Source organism: Pezoporus flaviventris, unplaced genomic scaffold (assembly GCF_033815535.1).
Source record: "Pezoporus flaviventris isolate CSIRO_AGI_PZ_B2104156 unplaced genomic scaffold, CSIRO_AGI_Pfla_v1 ptg000002l, whole genome shotgun sequence".
Taxonomy (NCBI): Eukaryota; Metazoa; Chordata; class Aves; order Psittaciformes; family Psittacidae; genus Pezoporus; species Pezoporus flaviventris.
This window is the reverse complement of record NW_026892550.1, coordinates 45912702-45933707: the sequence shown is the minus strand read 5'-3', so window position 1 is coordinate 45933707 and position 21006 is coordinate 45912702. Positions and strand designations below refer to the sequence as shown.

The 21006-nt window shown below is 36.3% G+C and overlaps 1 protein-coding gene across 3 annotated transcripts in view; it reads right to left on the bottom strand.

Moving 5' to 3' along the window:
- The window catches only part of CCSER1 (coiled-coil serine rich protein 1), a 727634-nt gene that overhangs the window by 139120 nt on the left and 567508 nt on the right, over window positions 1-21006 (bottom strand). Inside the window, exon 11 of one of the 3 annotated variants that reach the window (XM_061477306.1) lies at window positions 7650-7695. The exons of the other annotated variants lie outside the window; for them this stretch is intronic. Coding sequence (XP_061333290.1) covers window positions 7650-7695 — 46 coding nt within the window. The remainder of the gene's footprint in view (window positions 1-7649; window positions 7696-21006) is intronic. 3 annotated transcript variants of the gene reach the window in all.

Genomic DNA, 21006 nt, shown 5'->3' with positions numbered 1-21006 from the left:
CTCAAGAAGCCCAGAGAAGAATGCTTTCTTTTTAAAATTGTCCAGTGCTTTAAAATTGATGTAGCAAGAGCCTAATTCCAACAAAACCCCTTAGTTTTAAACTTTTAACTTTCAAAAGAAGTGTAGAAGAATGTACCACACTTTTACACACTTTAATGGCAGTGAAAGCTGAATCAACAAACAGAACAAGCAATTCCTCAAACTTATGGCTGCTGTAGTCTCAATGGATTTAAGTTTAGGCAGGTCTGTGAATGCTAAGCAGGACAGGAAAAACTGATTATGTCTGAATTTGGTGAATCTTGCCCAGACAGACTACTTATTTAAACAAGAAACAGTATCTGATTTTTAATAAAATTAGGACCACGGTAGTTTCTCTGTGCTCAAAGCTAGGATAACCAAGATGCAAAGATGTATCTGTTTTATCTCTTCCATATTCAGGTGTAGTATGCAAGCCAAACGAGATTTTTAATGTAGCACTGTACACACCAGTCTAATATATGCTGTTCTCCCTCATCAAGCACAAGCTGATGAAAACAAAAAATAATTTTTCTGAATTCCTTAGTGCTCTTAGATACAGAAACATATCCTTCAGTATAACAGCCCTCTTGGGGAGCTCTGTACTAGCACAATCTAAATGCAATAAAAATTCTTTTTTATTTTTTTAAGAAGAAATCCTTTCAAATCATGGAATTAAGGAACAAAGACAAAACCCACATACAAAGCTATAACATAAAAACTTTATTATTTCTATTCCATATATAAGCTCCATGCTTTTTTGAGTGGGTTCCAAATTTGCTTAAATGAATTCTCCAGTCCCCAATGTTTTAAAATAATCACTTTTTTAAAACTTTCACTGCACTAATGTTTGTTTCCATAGAAACAGGACTGAAAGCAGGAGCTGCTGTTAAGAGAATTAGAATTCTTTCCCTACAAATGAAAGACTTAAAAATAAAAATATATTAATAAGACTATTGTCAGAACACATATTTTCTTATTTTACAAAGCCAGAATATGATCTTACATTCACTGGAGTTAACAGGACTATAACTTGTAATTACAATAGAATAAACCTAAATTACTAAGAACATATTACTGAGTTTAAAAAATTGATCAAAAGATTACTCAGTTAAACGGATAATTTTTTAATACATTTTTAAATTAAATTTAGGCGGTGACTGTCAGATGAGGCTATTTTTAGAAATATTACAATGAACAATTATGAGACAAAAATGTAAAACAATAGACACTAAGGATTATTACTATTTACATAATTTATTTCTATTACTAATGCTTAATTAGTAATAGAGTGAATTACTTCATTAAAACTTGATTTTAAATCTTTTACAGTGAGTCAGATACATTTCTAAGCTTCAGCCAGACAGTAATTGAACCTATGGACATCACACTGGCATAAACCTAAATTTAGGATTAAGAACACACTTATTTTACAGTAATTAAGAGTTCTGCATTTTTCCTCACCAAGGTCATTCTCTGCATACCCTGTGAACATTTAAACATCCCCAGAAAGAAAACTAATAACTTTAAAAATCATAATTTACCTCCACCAAAATCTATCCAAGATTAGCTTGCAGTTAGTAAGGTTCCTGGACTCACAAAAAATCTTACTTGCGCAGAGTCCTACTGAGTTAGGAGATTGAGTTATTCAGATTCATTGCTGTACAACTAAATTTTAAATTCTGAAATGACAGACAAATTCAACTTTTCCTCCTTTGTATTAGTACCAACCACTTCACTCTCTGGATCAGCTTCTGCTTTACTACACTCTACAGAAGGGTATCAAAATTGTTAAACCATCTAGAGAACAAGTTACAGAATGGTTCAGGTTGGAAGGGACCAACAGAAGTCATTTAGTCCAACTTCCTGCTGAAGCAGGGTCACCTAGAACACATTGCTCAGGACTCCATACAGACAGATCTTGAATATCCCCAGGGAAGGAGACTCCACAACCACCCTAAGTAACCTATTCCAATGCTGAACCACCCTCACAGTAAACACATTCTTTCTTACATTCAGGTGGAGCTTTTTTGCCACCCTTGAGGAATGAAGCAAAGCTATTGTTGTGACTCTCCTACACAAGATAGTACTTTTTCTAGAGCTGACTACACCTGTCTGTTCTGACAGGCACACAAAATATTTTCATTTTCAAAGTTTAATTCTTTATCTTTTCATCACCCAATTATTTACTCTGCTGTATCCAATCACCTGCCATCCTGCTGCACATGCCTGGTTAAACCCCTCAAGTTGTCCTAAAGCCACCAGTCTAGTTAGATTGAGTAACCTGAATAATGTTGTCATCGTAAATTTTACCATACAAATACTTTTACCATTATTCTGAAAAATGAAATAGGTATTTGCATAATTTCAATCAGAAACCCATCAAAAACCTGATACCAGTTTTACTATAGACTTTGAAACCCATCACTGAGATTGGTGACCCTGTGTGAGATCAAGACTTTGTCATTTTCTCACTCAGATGTCTGGAGATACAAGTCTGGAGAACTCATATCTGGCCTATGGGTAGGGATAAAGTTTTTCACCCTTCTCTGAGGCTAAAGCTTCTTTATAAAACTCAAAATACACCAATTATTTTCTATGCTTGCAATTTTTATCATATATAAAAATAATTCTGATAGAAAATCCTTTTCTGAAAATACCATGGTTGGACTTCACAAATGTGTATGCATTTTTTTCAGGCATTATTTTAACCAAACTACTGTTAATATCTCTTGACTCCATATATTTTGATCAAATCTACAATAAAATGACTGCCAGGCTACTCATTTGTAAATTTCTTCAAAATTATGCAAGTAGACATTTTAAATATTTTCATCTGCAGCTTCCACATTTACCAATTGTCCTAGGTTCAGCAGGAGTAGTAATTTTTCTCCTTCTTAGTAGCTGGTGCAGTGCTCTGGTTTTGACTTTCAGCCTGGGAACAATGCTGATAACACCAATGTTTTTAGCTGTTGCTCAGTAATGTTTACTTTGACCAAGGACATTCTGAGTCTCATGCTCTGCCAGGGAGGAGGGGAAGCCGGGAGGAAACAGAGAGAGGACACCTGACCCAAACTGACCAAAGAGGTATTCCATACCACAGCACGTCATGCCCAGTATATAAACTGGGGGCGGTTACCCAGAAGGGCTAGATCACTGCTCGGGTTGGGCTCGGTATTGGTCAGCGGGTGGTGAGCGGTTGTATTCTCTTCCCTTGTTATTGCCGTTATCATTATCATTATTGGTGGCAGCAGTAGTGATTTGTGTTATACCTTAGTTACTGGGCTGCTCTTATCTCAGCCCGTGGGAGTTACATTCTTTTGATACTCCTCCTCATCCCTCAGGAAAGGGGGGGGGGGGGAAGTGGGCGAGCAGCTGCGTGGTTCTGGGTTGCTGGTTGGGCTTAAACCATGACACCAACACAAACATGGGTTTTCCTCTATATTAGAAAATACCTTCCACAAAAACGTTTCTTCCTCCACAATGCACCATGATTCAAGAAAACAGCTAACTTCACAGTATTGTATCTACTTTCCTTTTCTCCCTCTGGTTGACCAAAGAAGCCATCCACTACTTGGAAATACCTTTACAGTGGGCAAGTACTTTTTTAAGACTGTTTTATCACTTCAACTATCTAAGCTAGGAATTTGGCTCTTGTAATTTCTACCGTACATATTTTCTCCTGTAATTTATGCCTTAAGAAAACCAAACCTAACAAAAACCCAAGCAAACACTACAGCTAAATTTAAAACTCTGAAGTATTTATATTTGTCCCAAATAATTAAACTTTGCTTGTGAGATCGTAACATTGAAGTGCCATTTATGAACAAACTAGGGATTTAACTTACTTCAACTTTGTTTTAACATGTTATTAAATTCTCCATTGCATGCAAACCCTGCCTAAAGGTTAGTTTAACTGCTTTAGATTTTGGCACTTTTCTTATCATTACTTGGTATGAAATTCCTTGGATATAAATATAGCTATTTCAAGTATCTGATCTAATTTGTTCTGCCTGTAAAGTTGACAGTCAAGTACCACATAACTATATTGATTTTTGTTGAGATTCTGCTGTGTTTCAGGAACATCTATTATAGCAAGCCTCTTTCTATAATATTTCATCTAATTGATTGCTTCTTCTAAGTAGCACTAATAAAAACCGGTAAGCAATTTTAATTCCCCGAATTATATGTAAATGATAACACATTTTCTTGAAAAGTACTGCCCACTGTCACCTTCAATCAGAAATTACTTATGTTTTGAGAGCATTTCAGCTTAAACAAGGAAAATGTTTGGAATACAGTACTGGTAAAAAGTACCATAGACATAAAATTGTTAAAGCTTTGTCATCTGGTGCTAGGCCAATGTTTAACAGAGGATATAAACTTAAAATCCTGACTCTAATTATGTGGCTGTTGCAGGACAAAAGTGCAGTTTAAAGGAAAGCTTGCAATGAACATGTATATTTTCACAATTGTAGAGTTTATTCATGTATTATGCAAATAAAATATTCCAGCAGCTTAAATTGTACAGTATACCAGTTTCACTGGTGTATTGGTGATTTTCCTCCATGTAATGGACAAGTGACAGGAGAAAATATGACAGCTCTTCTCTCCCCAGGGCAATTATGTTGCAATTCTGCCCAAAACTCTGTAGCTGTACTTTATTTTGATACAACATTTTATTTAGTCATAACTGTATTTTGTAAATCTGTATTTTGTTCTTAGGGCAGTAGTACTCTAATGACAAAGGCTGGGTCACATACCTGTCATTATGGACTTCTGACAACATTTCTGTTCTCTTTGGAGTCCCCATCAAGTTCATCCTCTGCCTTGGCATCTGTGTTGCTAATTACAGGTGATCTCACAATTATGTTTTGTTTGGATTACACATTCCTTTATTTCCACTTCTGTTAGTGTCTTCATTGTAAAACAAAAATGAAGTTGCAACTTACACTATTTCAAAGGCCAAGTTTTCATCTTGCGGAAAGGAGTCTTAACTCCATATTGGAATTTATTAGTTATGCTTGTAATAAGTGCCTCATAGTTTATAACCAGATTGTTAAAATGCTCCATCAGTAAAAGCTTGTTATTTCAAAATGTTATATAAACAGCATCTCAGTCTCAACTACTCATTACTTAGTCACATTTCACCAGCAGCTTCTCTGAACCCTGGGCTACAAGAGGAAATGTCATAACACAGCACAGGCACAGACGCCACTCAATGTCTGACATCTTTGGATGCCGGGAGGTGTGTGACTTCCAAGTGACTTATACCACCACCATTGAACCTACCCTGTTCACAATGGAGGTGAAGAAGCCACAAGTCCCTAGTAGTTTAGACCACCTTGTGTGAACTCAGATCAAATTAATCTTGGCTATTCTACTGTAGCAGAGTTACTGCAGGGTCACGGGTAACATCAATTAGAAAAAAACACAGCCTACCTCTCAGTTTCTACATGATAGTATACAGCATTCTTTCAGTAGCATTCCTGCTCTGGATTCTCAGACACCCTCATTTGCCATTTTTGTACATAAACAATAATAATGCTCAATGCTTTGTAGGGTCCAGAAAAGTTACCACTGATGAATAGGAGACAAGTGTAGGATGCTCAAGCTCCAATTTTAGCTTTCTATTAGAAGAACTTTACCACAACATATTCATAGTTCCATACAGTCCTTACCTCCTAGTACACATAAAAGCAGAACAGAGCTGGCTGAAATAATTTCACCTACCCTGATGCTATGGATTTCCTTATTTATGTGTTTCTTTGGCTTCTATTTGCTTCACAGGTAAGCCACTGACACATTCTGTATATGCAGTTTTAAACCTACTTCTCTCATCTTGCCATTTCAGTGATGTTAGTTTTACCATTATTTCATCAGTTGATCGTGGAGATTCTGACCACTCCTTCTAACCTATTCATCCACATATTTAACCCAACCATTATTCAGTCTTCTATTTATTTCACAGTTCCACATCTTCATTTAGGTACACAAATTTTATCCTGTCTTTGCCACATAAAACTTACTTTGGCCTTCTCACACCCTCCCTTATGTTCAAATCCCAGACACTTCATTATTTGACACTTTATCACTCATCTCAAATGAGGGCTCCAGACTAGGAAGGAAGCTGTCAACACTGGCACCATGCACACTTCTGATTATTTATAACAAAGCATTTTAAAGCATGTTATCATGTCCGTGTGCTTCCAAAGTCTTCACTGATGTTAATCATGTGGAATCATGTATTAATCAGCAGCGAGATTAATATAAACGAAAGTAAGCAGGCAGCAATTTGAATTTTCATCTTAGCAGACTGCCATCATGCACACTGAATAAAAATAACTTCAGCATTATTTTTCTGAAGGGCTCAATGGCAATATTAATTCTTTCCACCATACCGTAAATAACCGTAATAGGAGCACAGTCACGTTTCATGAACAGTGGTATTTTTTCTCCCCTTAGATATACCCAGTAGAATAGCAACATTTTAGATAACTGCACAAAAGAAAGGCGAGTCATATACAGATCATATTTTTTGTTGCTTTTGCAAGACCCACACTCATAGACAAATGCTATATGTTTTCCTATGAATACACAAGAGCAGCACTGGTGAATTTACACAAGCAACATGTTTCAAGACTGCCAACAATGAAGCATCGTTCAAAACTGCACTGAATAAGCCTGTAATGTTACATTATGATGAATCTATTTGACATTCAGCAGTGTGATGCAGTGCATAGTAATTATAATAATGCAGTGTATGGCTATAGATTATTATATGCATATGGAAGACACCAATATCTTTAGGATGGACATTTAACTCAAGGTAGGAGGAGAGAGAAAATCAGACTCATGAAACGTAAGTCCTCATCTCAAAAGTCTGATGGTATTCTGAGAATCTATGTAATCAATGGATATACTTACACGCGCACACTGTTATAGTAGCAGAGAGATCATCTTGAATTAGAATGTAAGCCTTTACTCATGATTTCTTGGGGTTCTGGGTGGAAACGGGGAATTTTATTTTAATTGAAGAGAAATATCTATTGTCAATATTTCCAATGGATTTAAGGAAAAAAAAATTGAACAAATGTTCCCTTTCCTCTCCAACTCAGAGGATGGACTTGTTCTTACAATCAGTTAGATGGAAAGTCTTGTAAGAAATACAGATGATTTTGGTATAATCAGCTTTACACCACATTGTTTGATTTTCAATTTTTTAATTGTTTGAGATCCAGATTCTTTTTTGTTTACACAATGGAGAAATTAATTTGAAGAATGGGACAGAAAAATTCTTTAGTTTTAACAATGCCACTCGTTTGTTAATATGTTGAACATGTGATCTGAGGATATTATACTTATTCCCCTCCAGACTTTGAGTCATTACAGTCTTTTCTTCCCTTCTTGCAACTCTATAGTGCACAGCGCAGTCCCAGTTTATGATGCATTGAACAAAACACAACAAAGAAGGGGTCAATAGAAGCTGTTAGCTACGAACACGTTTCAGGCAATATACAACACCAGCGGTTGAATATTGACCTCAGGGCATAAACTCTATATCGGCATGCCATGCTACAGCACATGAACACATAGTCATCTTTACAACACAGAGCGGAATTTAAGAGACTCACATAATTGCCTGCGAGAAGGTACAGGAGCACTTCCAAATGCTGTGCCCTGTAAATAAAACACATTTTTTTTTTTTTTTTTTTTTGAGCAAAGGATGTCAGATTAACAGCAGCAGCAAATGAAAAAAATGACAAGACATGAGAAAGTGAAGGCAGTGAAATGAAATAGAGACTTTAGATAGAGGAGGTTATTATTACTGGAGAACTGCAGTTCCTATTTTCAGATAAACCTAAATTATAGTCCAGAACATTCTATGAGTAATCCACCCATCAGTGGACACAATGAACCAAAAAGGGAGAAGACAGAGAGAAAGAGAGAAGACTGGGAAAAAAAGTATCAGCATAAGACAGGCACGCTCACTCTTGTCAGATATTAGATTTGATGGAAAGGACAATGTACAGAGCACATATTAAAACAAACTCCTTTATGAAAATAAGAAGGCTCAAATTCATCAAGTATCTTAACTGATACTGTCACTGTTTGAAGGTAAAGTACACTTCAAACAGGTAGGAAAGAGAGCGAGTGCAATGAAGTTTAGTTCCTGCCACTTCCTCCTCATCTTCCCTCTAAAATTCTTTAACAAGCCCTCACTGGGTCAGTTTGATGACAGGTGATAGGAAGCAGCTTTATTAAAACCATGATCAGCATACACAGTGTGCTCTTTCAATACTGTGCTTCATCTTTTGTGCATTATGCCAGCAATTACCACACATCTCTGAAATACCAACTGTGCATGTAAAGAAAATGTGAATCAAATGCTGAGCAAGACATACCGGTTGGGACCTGTAGGTAAGCCTCTTTTCAATGTGATCCCCTATACCCATTATCCTCTCCCTACCCAAATCACCCCAAACCCAGAAAAACAAATAACAGAAAGAGATAAAGAGAATAACCAGCAAAGAAAAAGTCTACTGTATAAAATTTGAAAAGCAACGTTAAAGTATGTTATCTCATTCTGAATCTATATCATGAATCCGCGCTTCACTTTTTGTGTGCAAGGCTGCATCTTTCTTCCCCATGTAAAAGGACATACTGGTAATTTGGACTGGGTGGTAAAGGATGACTAGTTACAGTACTATTTAGACTGCACTGACTGCCTTTAAAAAAAAACCAAACAAATCAAAACAAAACATAATCAAACACCTGAAACTTATGAGACTTAAGTGGAGCTTGGGTTCCTCTGAAGTCATTTTGACTTCCACCATCTTTTTGAATTCAAGGTTGGGAATTGATTTATCAGGCATTCAGAACATACTATGCATTTGTTTTTGAGACCCTTTTCTCTTGCAGATCTTGTGAAATTCTTTTTCTTTACTTAGGAATAGTGAAGCATATATATGGATATCTGGAAAGCCCCATAAAGAAACCATCATAGAATCACAGAATCTTTAGGGTTGGAAAGGACCTTAAGATCATCAAGTTCCAACCCCCCTGCCATGGGCAGGGACACCTCACACTAAACCATATCACCCAAGGCCTCGTCCAACCTGGTCTTGAACACTGCCAGGGATGGAGCATTTACAACCTCCCTGGTCAACCTATTCCATCTTTACACCACTGCTCCCATACAACTTTATTTAAGGAAAATCAGCATAATTAGGATTATTCATCACTTCAGATGCCATGGCTGTGCCACTGAGACTACAACTTGCAATGCTGGGTAGCTCTGCAGAAGCCATTTGTTTCACGACACCCCAAGATTCTCACCTTGAGACTAACTCCTCCCTGCAACTATAGTTAGAGTATAGTTAGAGGTCACAGTCACTGCAACAAGTAGCCAAGGAGTCAAGCTGGGGTTGACTTTTGTTAAGGCAGCAAAAAACCCACTAGCTGCCTTCCTTGTTTCCAAGGTTGCATACATTGCCAGGAAAAGGCAGTAAGCTCTCTTATTTAGCACGAACACAGTGCAAGAAAGCAGTGTACTCAAGGCCCCTTCTTCCAAGGCCCTGCAAGCGCACTGTCCACTAACCCCACACTTATTTGTGCAGGTATTTCAGTACTGCCAAAGCTCACCTTCATCTCCAGATAATTTCTCAAAGTACCCAAAGGATAAGTTAGTTTGTGTACCAAATCTAACCATACATTTGGCAATTAAACCAGCTCTTCACTGACTACTAAGGCTTTACCACCTCCTTTCAGTGCTCTCAAGTCTTTTGGAAACAAAACAGTTATTTGAAATACTAGGAGTACACATAATCATATACAGCAAATCTAGAAGTACTGAAGACCACATATTGCACAAAGACAATCCTACAGCCTCCCCATTCTGCCAACTTTATGCTATTCTGCTTTGCTTAAAGGCAGCTTTCTAGAAAGAACTGAGGTACACAGTGGTATCTTTTATTAAGGTACCTCCTAAAAGCAGGTTTTCAGCTCATCATTTAAAGACACTGAAATGACTTGTGAAGTCAGACATAAAAAAGAAAACGCAAGTCAATTAGTCTGACAATGGCTAGCTGGATGTGTAGCAGCTACATTCACACCCTGCTCCACAGAATCAAAAAGAACACATTCAAAACATTCAAACAACCTCAACATACACAAATCCATCAACTATAGAACTGGGAATACAGTTATTCATTGACAATTACAATTATCACTAATACATCAATTAAGTAATGTATTTGTAATGATATAATGCTCCTTTGAAAAACAAGGTGCCAATGAATTTGACTGCATTAATTACTCATGATTTCCAGAGTAAATAGCCTTCCAGGGGGGAAAGGATATATGCCTTTATCTTTTAGCCAAATTTCAGACATTCTCTGTGGAAAATCCAGGCTGTGCTGGAACACCAAGTAGTTCCACAGTTTCAATCGAACATGTTTCTCCCCCCACCCCCCATCTTTTCTAGGTGGTATAACATTTAATCCTAAAGTGTTTAGGTTTCCATGATAGCTTCAGTGGTAAATACTATATTAAGTTTTCCAAGTGTGCTGTGATTCCTAGAAGTGTAGAGTGTTACTTAAGGATAAAATATTGATATTAATATTAATAATGCAGAGGGGCACTGTAGATGATGTGTTATCTTGTAGTGACTAAGTTAATGATTTATAAAAGTTAGCACGCTTATCTGAAGCTTTTAAGTGGCTTACCCTCCCCTACCTTTCTGCTGCATAATTTTAACAAAGAGATCACATACAGAATAGCTTCTTTCAAAATACTGCTCCTAGTATACAGCAAAATTTGAATTTGGATTCACCTTTAAATACTGTTGCACACACTAAGTTCACCACAGGACACTGATGAATGTTAAGCATCTCCATACATTTTAAATGTATGCAACCCATTTCCATTTAAAATGTTTTGAAGTTCTTTTAGAGGGGACATAAAACATGCTAACGATGGCATCTTCTAAAGCTTTATTATGTGAATGCACAGTGCAAATTCAACATTTCAGGATCATTGTGCAAACATTTTCTTTTTGGTTGATCACTCTGCCTACATCAGGTCAAAACCACTTAAGTTTTTGATGCTAAAATCCCAATAAAGTCCATGCTGTCATAGATGAGAAGCAGGAGAAAAGTTTTCACTATGATTGTATTTTCTATCTTTCCAAATTGTTTCAATCAGTTCCAAAGGACTTTTTGATTTAACGCATGTAAATAAATCTCTCTCTGTTAATTCATTTAACATGAAATAAATTTTAAAAAAAAAAAGTATATTTCTGATATTTCTACACAGGTTATGCTTCTAAAAAATACCAAGTCTAATGAGCTCAGTAAGTTACACTTCAGCAGCAGCCAACTCATATGGCAGCACAAGGAAGTGGAAAAAAAGTTGCTGTCTGTGATCAGAGACCTTCTGGAGGGAAGGTTTAAAAATGGGCAGTCCCTAAATTTCACCTCTGAATACTCATGTGAGGAGAAAACACCCATAAGTACCTGAAAAGTCAGGGGTCAGCTGTCAAGAAGGAATCCATCAAGATCCAGAAGCCTCTAAACTTGAAACTGTCAGGATGCCTGATTTATAACACCTGCTCTATTCAATCTGAAGTGCTTGCTGGCCTGGGAGGCCACAGCTCATCCTCTAGGACTGAAGTGCTAAACCTGTCAGCATCTTCTGCCTGTAGATGTAAAGCACATTCATTGGAATGGAAAAAAAAAATAAAGAAAAAGAAAAAGTTAGCTAAAGTGCTTTCTGCAGCCATATTCATTCAGCTGCTGAACTAAGCACTAAACAGCTAGTAAACTCATGCTTAGGACAGATTCCTTAGGAGGTATATTCCCTTTAAAAGCAGGGCAAAGACTATTTTTTTCTATACATTCCTGTGCCATGTGATTCAGTGCTACAGTCTCATTTTCTCAGAAGGAAAAAATTAGAGGCTTCTATTTTATCTTTTCTGCATCCAGATAATATACCTCAGCATTCCTCATTGTTAATACAGGAATGCTTGATTACCCAAGACATCTCTAAAGTGAATGCAGATTTTAGGCACCAGACAAGCAGATACACTGTTGTTTTGTTTACATTCCTTCAGTCAGTCATTTATTTCTTTTTACTTAGCTTTCAGAAATGCAGTCAGAACATTACAAAACTCAGTTATTTTAGAAAATGCTATCAATTTTTAATCTTTTCAAGGTGAAAGTATGACAGTTTCTATCAGACGTCACAGTTAAGTGTTCACTGGAAGATCCAATGAACTCCACAAGGGAATCTGGCATTTAGTTCCCATAGCTATTTCATTTCTTACATCCTCACAATGAACAAAACCAGTTGCTGTCAATTTTTTAAAGTAATGACCACAAATGCCAACCAGCTAAAATATTTATGACTGTATCCATTCTGGGACAACAGCAGCAAGGAAGTCCAAATGAAAAGGGTTTATAATGTAATCTATTCAATGAAGCAAAACATTTGAGTATGTATTTGTTTGCTGTTCAAATGAGGCCTTTCAATAAAAATACTTTAGTGATTACATACATTTCCTACATCTCTCTGAACTCTAAAGTTATGAGTTCACCTGTTATTAACTGCAAAGAGCAACTGAAGTCCTCTGGGGTCACCTTGAGCAGCTTGGAAGTCTGAGTACTGCAATATATGAAACGATCAAATCAATTCAGCTGTACTGAATGCCCTCTCTACAGCATAACTACACAAATATTGCTGTTCTTTTTGTGTCACTTTCTATGACGAATCTCCACAAAGATGTGTATTGACAACAGACCAATCAATGCTAGAAACAAATAAAAGACAGCTCACTACCCAGCAAATGAATGTTTTTCCAATAAATGCCCTCTTAGAGCACAAAGCCACCTATTACATGGTTAAAAAGCCACTAATTAAAAAAAAAAAAAAAGTCAAACACAAAACAACACAAACACACAAGAAACCAAAACCATGCTGCCCACCCCCACCTCTTGATTATGGTTTTTGAAGAGACTACTTGTGCAGGCAATATTTTCCCTAGACAAAACACATAAGACTTTGACATGAACTTTGAAGATGAACATATCCCTTTTCCTCTGATAGAAATTAGACTGATACCTCAGAACATTTTGGAGCACTCCTGAGAATAAAAAACAGCCTTAAATGACAGACTATACTGAAGTCTTGATTATTGTCGCATAAAAAATGTTCAACTGATCTCAAAAGAGTTCTGAAAGATAATTCCTGATCAATACATGACAGCGTATTACCACTGATATGTTATGATTTCCCAGAGATAGAAAAACTTGCTAGAACACTACACCACATTTCCCTGTAAAGGCAGAATGTGTTTCTTATATAATCAGAGCAAATATTAAAATGGTAAGATGTAGCATGTTGTCACTCTGGATTCAATAGTGAGTTCAGTAAAAGCTACTTTGGGTCTACTTTTCCAACACAATGCTACTCTTAAGTAGTTATAAAAAAAAATATTTAGTTCAGTATAATGACATTAGTATGTCACAGTGCCACCATATTCTAAAACATACAGACTTTCATGAAACTTCCTGTCCTTTCCCCAAGGTTTCAGGTTTGGTGTGAGAAACTTAATAACTTATAGAAACTTACTGATCAATGGATTTTACTGTGCACTCTCAATCATCTGAGCAGAAACATCTCAAAAGTCCTTGCACTACTCCAGACCTATATCTAGCTCTCAAGTATGTCCTCCTTACCATGATATGATCCATGGCCCCCTTGACACAAGTACTGCCTCTTTCAACTGCATTTAGAGAGCGGCTTGGAACGGCTGATTTCTGGTCATGTGAACTCATTGATTTTGTTTTTACGATTTCTGCTGTTTTGGTGGAAAAACCTCATCTTTGTCACATAACTTATTTTTGCATGAGCTCATTCAACGGGACTGTGTTAGTTATGCCCTGATTTCTAGCTGAAATTCATATTCTGCTTTTTAGCTTTCATTCCATTTTTCATTTTAAATAATTTCCATATAAAATTTAGTGCTGAGACCATTTCAACATATTCAGAAACCACTGATCTTTCAGGCTCATTTCTATAATTTGAAGAAATGATCATTTGATTACAGAGGTGCAGAGTTTGATACTTTGGAAGAACAATCATCTGAATAAGTATAAATGAAAAATTGTAGTCAAAATAGTAGTATTAAAGAGAAAGACCACAGCTTTAAAGCAGAACAGAAATTCTTTTTTCTTTTAAAAAGATGGGCTTAGACAATATTTAAAAAAACCTCAAGCAAATAACCCCCCCATCTACTTTTCACCAGGAATTGTTTACAAATTAATCTTATTAAAAGCATTATCCAACCTTAATGAAAGCCAAAATTGTTTTTACAATGCTTCTGATGAAAAATTATCATATGTCTTTTTGCTATATTAGATTTCAGATTGCAATTTATTTTACCTTAAACAAAGAAACTAGAAAAAATACCTTGCTCCTACAGTGACCACAAGACTTTCATAAACTCAAAATATTTTCTTCCTTTTTTTTTAATATTTTTTTTCCTTTTTTTTTGGAAAGCTATGGCAGGCATGAACAAAATCGTTAGAAGAAAATAGCCTCAGGAGCAAATGTGAAATGTGGCTTCATAGTCTACAGATAATATTAATATAAGTATGTTCCTCCTCCAAATATCTTCCAAACTGAAGTTATAGCTCAATAAGGAAGACATATTTCCATCCTAAAGTTATCAGTAAATATTTTACTAGCAGTCTCTTGGCACATTTTTCAACTCTGAATCAACATTTACATGCACTTTTCAGCAATCTGTTTCCACATATAAGTGAAAGATCCTAAAATACAGTTTCACACCACAGTTTGGCTTGCAATCTCATAAGGCCAAACTATAAACACCATGTTAAATCTAGATACAATCAGACAAGGCAGTAACAATTTTTCTGGTTACCTACAGCCCTTATGTGATAGCAACAGAATAATTGTTTCAAATAGATAATACAACTAATGTTGCTGTAGAGCTACTTTACATTTGTTAATTGAATGCCTCCTTACAACTATCAACAACAATCTGCTCAAATTGCTTAGGTAGAAATTATTTATACATTGTGAATTTTTGCATGCCTCAACAGTTGAAATACTGTTATTCAATTTAAAAACAAAATTATCTGTAAATATAATAACAAAAATGAAATGGAAAAATATTAACCCATTTGCAGTCATCTCAGTGGAACTACAGATGGTATGTTACATTCATTTCTTAATCACTTTATGACCTGATTCTTTATGATCTCAGGGACTTAAAAGAACTTGAATTTACCTATCCCTGCCTTCAGGCTTGTACAAGTTGTTTTAAAGCCACCCTGCTTAGTTCATTTAAGTCTTTCATGAACTTGTCTTTCAAGTCTCTTGGGCACTATTGCCTATGCCATCTTTCATTTACAGCTTATTAACTGTACTTACTTCAGTAAAAGTGTTCCTATGTTAGGGCTTTGCATTGGAAATTCAGATTGAAACTGCTGGGCAGCTTCAGTACTTAGTCAACTTCCACACCTTCTCTCATCCTTATCACCCCCTGTTCCTGCCTAAAGCTGTCCTGTTACATATGGCAAACATAAAGATCCAATTAAAAACAATAACAAAAAAGGAATTAATTGCATTACACAGCAAGTCAATTTGGCATATATTTTAAGAACAGTTAGAAGCCTTCTATGCAATAAATTGTCACATACATTAGACAGTGTGTCACAGACAAAAAAAAAAAAACAACATTTAAATGCACTTAATATTGGGAAAATACTTTTTTCTGATATTACATGTAAAATGAATGTATAAGAAAGATGGCAAGATACTTTAGCAGGGCCTATTGCAATAGGACAAGGGATAATGGTTTTAAACTAAAAGAGGGGAGATTAAGGTTACATGTGAGAGAGAAATTTTTTACAAGGGTGGTCAAATACTGGGACAGGTTTCCCAGAGAAGTGGTGGATGAACCATCCCTGGAGACACTCAGGGCCAGACTTGATGTGGTTCTGAGCAACATGATCTAGTTGAAGATGTCCCTGCTCATTGCAGGGGGGTTGATGCAGGGGGGACCTTTGAAGGTCACTTCCAACCCAAACCATTCTATGATTCTGTAATCATAGAATCAGCACAATTATGTTTGGAAGAGACCTCAGCTGGTCACTTAGCTCCTGCTCCTACACAAAGCAGTTGTCAACAATGAATTCTGAATTAATCACCCCTAAATTAAAAATTTAATAGAGCAAAGGGCAGAGACCATGGGGTGATTACATTTAGATGAGAATATAACACTGCAATAAATGTTTTCATGCAGATTAACTGAATGTCTAAGGATTCACGTTGCAATATAATTTAGAGTCAGAACCTAATGCTGAAGCACGTTTATTGCTACCTTTTCAGCTCATATTTACACTAAAGCTCATTTAATTCAAAAAAAAACCACCCTTCCATGATTTTATAAAAACAGTATTCATGCCAAAAAGAGATAAATGACAATGAAAAACAAATGCATGAAATTTGAACTTTTCTTATTATTGCAAACTGCAAGCCTATTCACATGCTTAGAAACTGCAAACCTGCAACATTTGCTTTGCCACATTAAATAAATACTTTCACAGTTCTGCGTGCTATTTCCTGTGATGGTCTCTGAAATATCCCAGAAAAAAAAAAAACAGCAAAAAAAACCTCATTTTGTTATTTTTAAGGGGCTAATATGATTGTACAAATCACCTTGAATGTGATTACTACTGCAGTAGTACATTACATACTTGATGTGAGTATATTAAAGGTCTGACCAAAAGTCACTGGAAATCTTTCACATCCGAAAGTGCTTTCTTCTTGTGCCAGCTCAAATACAGTAAGGAGCTTTACGTATACATATATATGTATGTATTTTATATATATATATATATATTAGTTGCCCACATGAAGTCAGACATAGTCCTTGAGCTGTATGACAACATTTAAAAAAACCTCTTGTTTATCTGAGTTCATTTTGATTTTATCTGTCACAACATAAGTAGGTAACACAGATAATATGACAACACAAATATCATCAATTAGTAAACTAATTTGATTGCTGAATCATGAAAATTAGGATTATAGTTGAAAAATGCATATCTATATAAAAAAATAAGTCACATGATTTTATACAAGAAAAGCTGACTGATTGGCAAGGAAGAAAATGAATGGTTATTAGAAGATAAAAAATCTCAGTCAGCATGACAGCCACTGTCATTGGATCAATGCCTGACGGCCTTTGCAAAATGGTATGAGTACTCCTGGACCTAACTGGTAAATGCTCACATTGCAACAAAACACTACTGCAGGGGCATGGGGATGAGGTAGACAGAGAGGGAGAAAACTTTGTTGTTATTACTTGATATGAAAAATAAAAATCGATTGGACACACGCTCTCCTCTTTAAGCCCAAGAGCTGAAGCAAACTATTTGAGAATGATTTTGCTGCTGAGAAATACATTAATTTGTATCACCTTCAAACAGAAGACTTCTATTTTTCAGGCTGTTGATTCAACTTTGTTTAAAAAACAAATTAAAATATAAATGAAACACATACCATAGAAGAAAAGGGACATGTTTCTGTATACAGCTCATTTTGTTTTACAGGCTATGTGACAAGCTCTCAGGTTTTAACTTCAAATCAGCTGGTAGGAAATGTCTTAATTTCTCAGCTTCTGAAGACAGTTATCTTTCCTGTCTACTCTTTTCCCTTAAAAAGATTAGAGCGTCTTGCCAACTGAACTTTAAAAATAGTAATAATAATTAAAAAAAAACCCACAACACCCCCCCCAAATGACAACAAATTAAAAAAAAAACATAACAAAATCAACAAAATAAAACACTCCCTCCCCCTCCTCCCCCCCCCAACAACAAACCAACCAACCAAAAAAACCCTTAACCCAGCAGGCAATTTAAAACCACAACATTTTTTTAATGATTCCCATATCTAAACCATAGTCTGACTGATGTGTTCATGCTTTGATCCACTTTTTCTAGCATCTGAGCTTTTGAATCGATACAATATCATTCTTTTTTTAAGTAGATGGTAAATTGTGGAAGCTTGCTATTAGATCTAGTTTTGCTAACTGTTTAATGTCTTTGTTTTCATTTAGTTTATATATATATTAATAATCATATATATAAAAGTTAATTTGACTTATGCTCACCTGAACATGTCCAGGTGGAAAACAGCGATGTTTGGTGTCCATTAGCAGGCGGTATTGGGACCAGTACTGTTCAGTATCTTCATCAATTATTTAGACAGTGGGATTGAGTGCACCCTCAGCACATTTTACAGACAACACTGAGCTCAGTGGTGCAGCCGAAATGCCTGAGGGACAGGATGCCAACCAGAGGGACCTGGACAAGCTTGAGAAGTGCACCCATGTGAACCTCATGGGGTTCAACAAGGCCAAGTGCAAGACCCTGGGCTGGGGGAAACTGTGGTATCAACACAGGCCAGGGATAAAGAGATTGAGAGTAGCCCTGACAGGAAGGACTTTGGGGTACTGATGAATGAAAAGCTGGACATGAGCCAGCAACATGTGTTTGCAGCCCAGAAAGCCAACCATGTCCTGTACTGCATCAAAAGAAGCATGGCCATCAGGTCAAGGGACATGATTCTGCCCCTTTAGTGTGCTCTGGAGAGACCCCACTTGGAGTACTCTGTTCAGCTCTGGAGTCCTCAGCACATGGACATGTTGGAGCATGTCCAGAAGTGGGCTGCAGAAATGATCAGAGGGATGGAACACATCTCCTGTGAGGAAAGACAGAGGGAGTTGCAGTTGGCCAGCCTGGAGAAGACTTCAGGGAGACCTTATTGCAGCCTTTCAATACTTAAAGGGGGCTGATAAGAAAGATGGTTATAACTTTTTAGCAAGGCCTGTTGTGATAGGATGAAAGATAATGGTTTTAAACTAGATGAGGATATATTCAAACTAGATAAAAAAAAAAAAAAGAAAAATCATGTGAGAGTGGTGAAATACTGGAACAGGTTGCCCAGAGAGGTGGTGGATGCCCCACCCCTGGAAACATTCAAGCTCAGGTTGGTCAGGGCTCTGAACAACCTGATCTAGTTGAAGATGTCCCTGCTTGGAGATTGCTCTAGATGGCCTATAAAGGTCTTTTCTAAACCAAACTACTCTATGAGTTTATCATTCTATATAATCCAGGGCTAGCCATCATCTTTTTACAGAAGGCTTTTAGCACAGTTATTTAATAGTTTCTTTTGCTGTTTAAGGAGTTAATTGCAGAAAACCCAGCACAGCCTTTTATGTGGCTGCAGGGAATTACTCTGTGTGGTGGTATTACTACCTATTTCTGTTGCTATTTGATTTACTTTCTTCGTTGGTGAGGGGTGACACACTTTCCAGAAACATTCTCTCTAGTCCATTTAGTCCTGTCCCTTCCTCAAAATTCTCCTAGAAATAATCAGTTGAACATAATTATTTTTTCCAACCTCTTATGCCAAAGTGCTTTCAAAACAAGTGAATGCCTTATAACTACATTAAAGCATTCTGAATGAAGCTCAGTCCCTTGCCTTTGTTCCTTGTTAGATGCCCTGACATCATGTTAATGCATATTTCCCTAAGAATACAATGCCTTATGCCTCATACAAAGGGTATGTGGCATAACAAAACCTAACTTGGCTCCAAACATTTCTTCCCTCCCACACTCTGCAACTGAACTAATACTCTTATGCAGTCCCAATATAGAAAAGTCTTTTTACCACTTCATGCATTAAAATTCATTATTATAATTAGATTTACTGGTAGTGCATATGCCATAATAAATTCTAACCTTCTACTGAATGGACAGTAGGCTATGAAGAAAAAAGTAGGTATTTTACTAAGCAGTACATCAATAAGATGTAAAAGAAGAGAAAACCTGGTGGGGAAGGGAAGGGAGATAAAAAGTTGGTGGACTACATATCTACTTTATTTGAGTCAATAACACAGTCAAAATCAAGAACACCTCAGCTACAGAATATGGATGATGCCAGTAGCTATGTGGAAATTGCTTCTAATAAACACAGGTCCAAACATGAATAAAAATAAGGCAGGTGACGTTTGTACTTTGAACACGGAACTGCTGAATACAGTTTGGTTTAGGTTTGAGGATCTTTGAAATTCTCATTTGACTAGAGCCAACTCACAGAAACATCTTACACAGCTGTATGTTTGTCTGGAGATGATTCAAGCTGTGTTTGGTCTTCTAATTGAAACTTCATAACATACCAGATCAGAGTTACAAGTCTACTACAAAACAGATGAAATTAGATATGAAAAAAAGAACAACTAGTAGAAAGGAGGTTATTAAACACAACAGAAGTCAAACAAGGCAAGATATTACAAGGGGTCTTTTGGTGAGGGGAGTCTTAGTTACACACATCCATATGTATGGGATTTGATACTTTACCAAAGTTTTCTGAAGCAGCACAAAAGTGACAGTAGCATCTGTTTGTTTTCTGTATCACTGATAAGAGTCACCTTGACTTTTCTTTATTATTTTAAGGTGGTTTATTTTTCTTTTTTTACATTGAAGGAGCTATTACCAAAAGCATGAAGTATACATGCAGCAGCTTGTCTGGCAGTTAAGGGCATATTTTTCCTGTCTCTGAAATTAACAAACATTTAAATTGACATTTAAAGGGAAATCAAAGAAAAACCCCAATTCCTTCAACTCTGAATATGCTCTATGCATTAGAGCTAAGAAGTTTCTCATTACAGTACCAACTGGGTATTTGTCAACCCATCAAAGAACTTGTACCTATAAGTATTTCTTATCAGAGTTCTCATTAAAACAAGTGTTTAATTATAAACAAGTGTTAAATTATAAACAAACACAAAAAAAAAACAACCTACAAGAGCTATTTTAAAAGCTGCCAAGCCATGATTAATAATTAATATCACATTTATAAATCAAATCCTCATTCACAGATCATCCACGGCCCAAA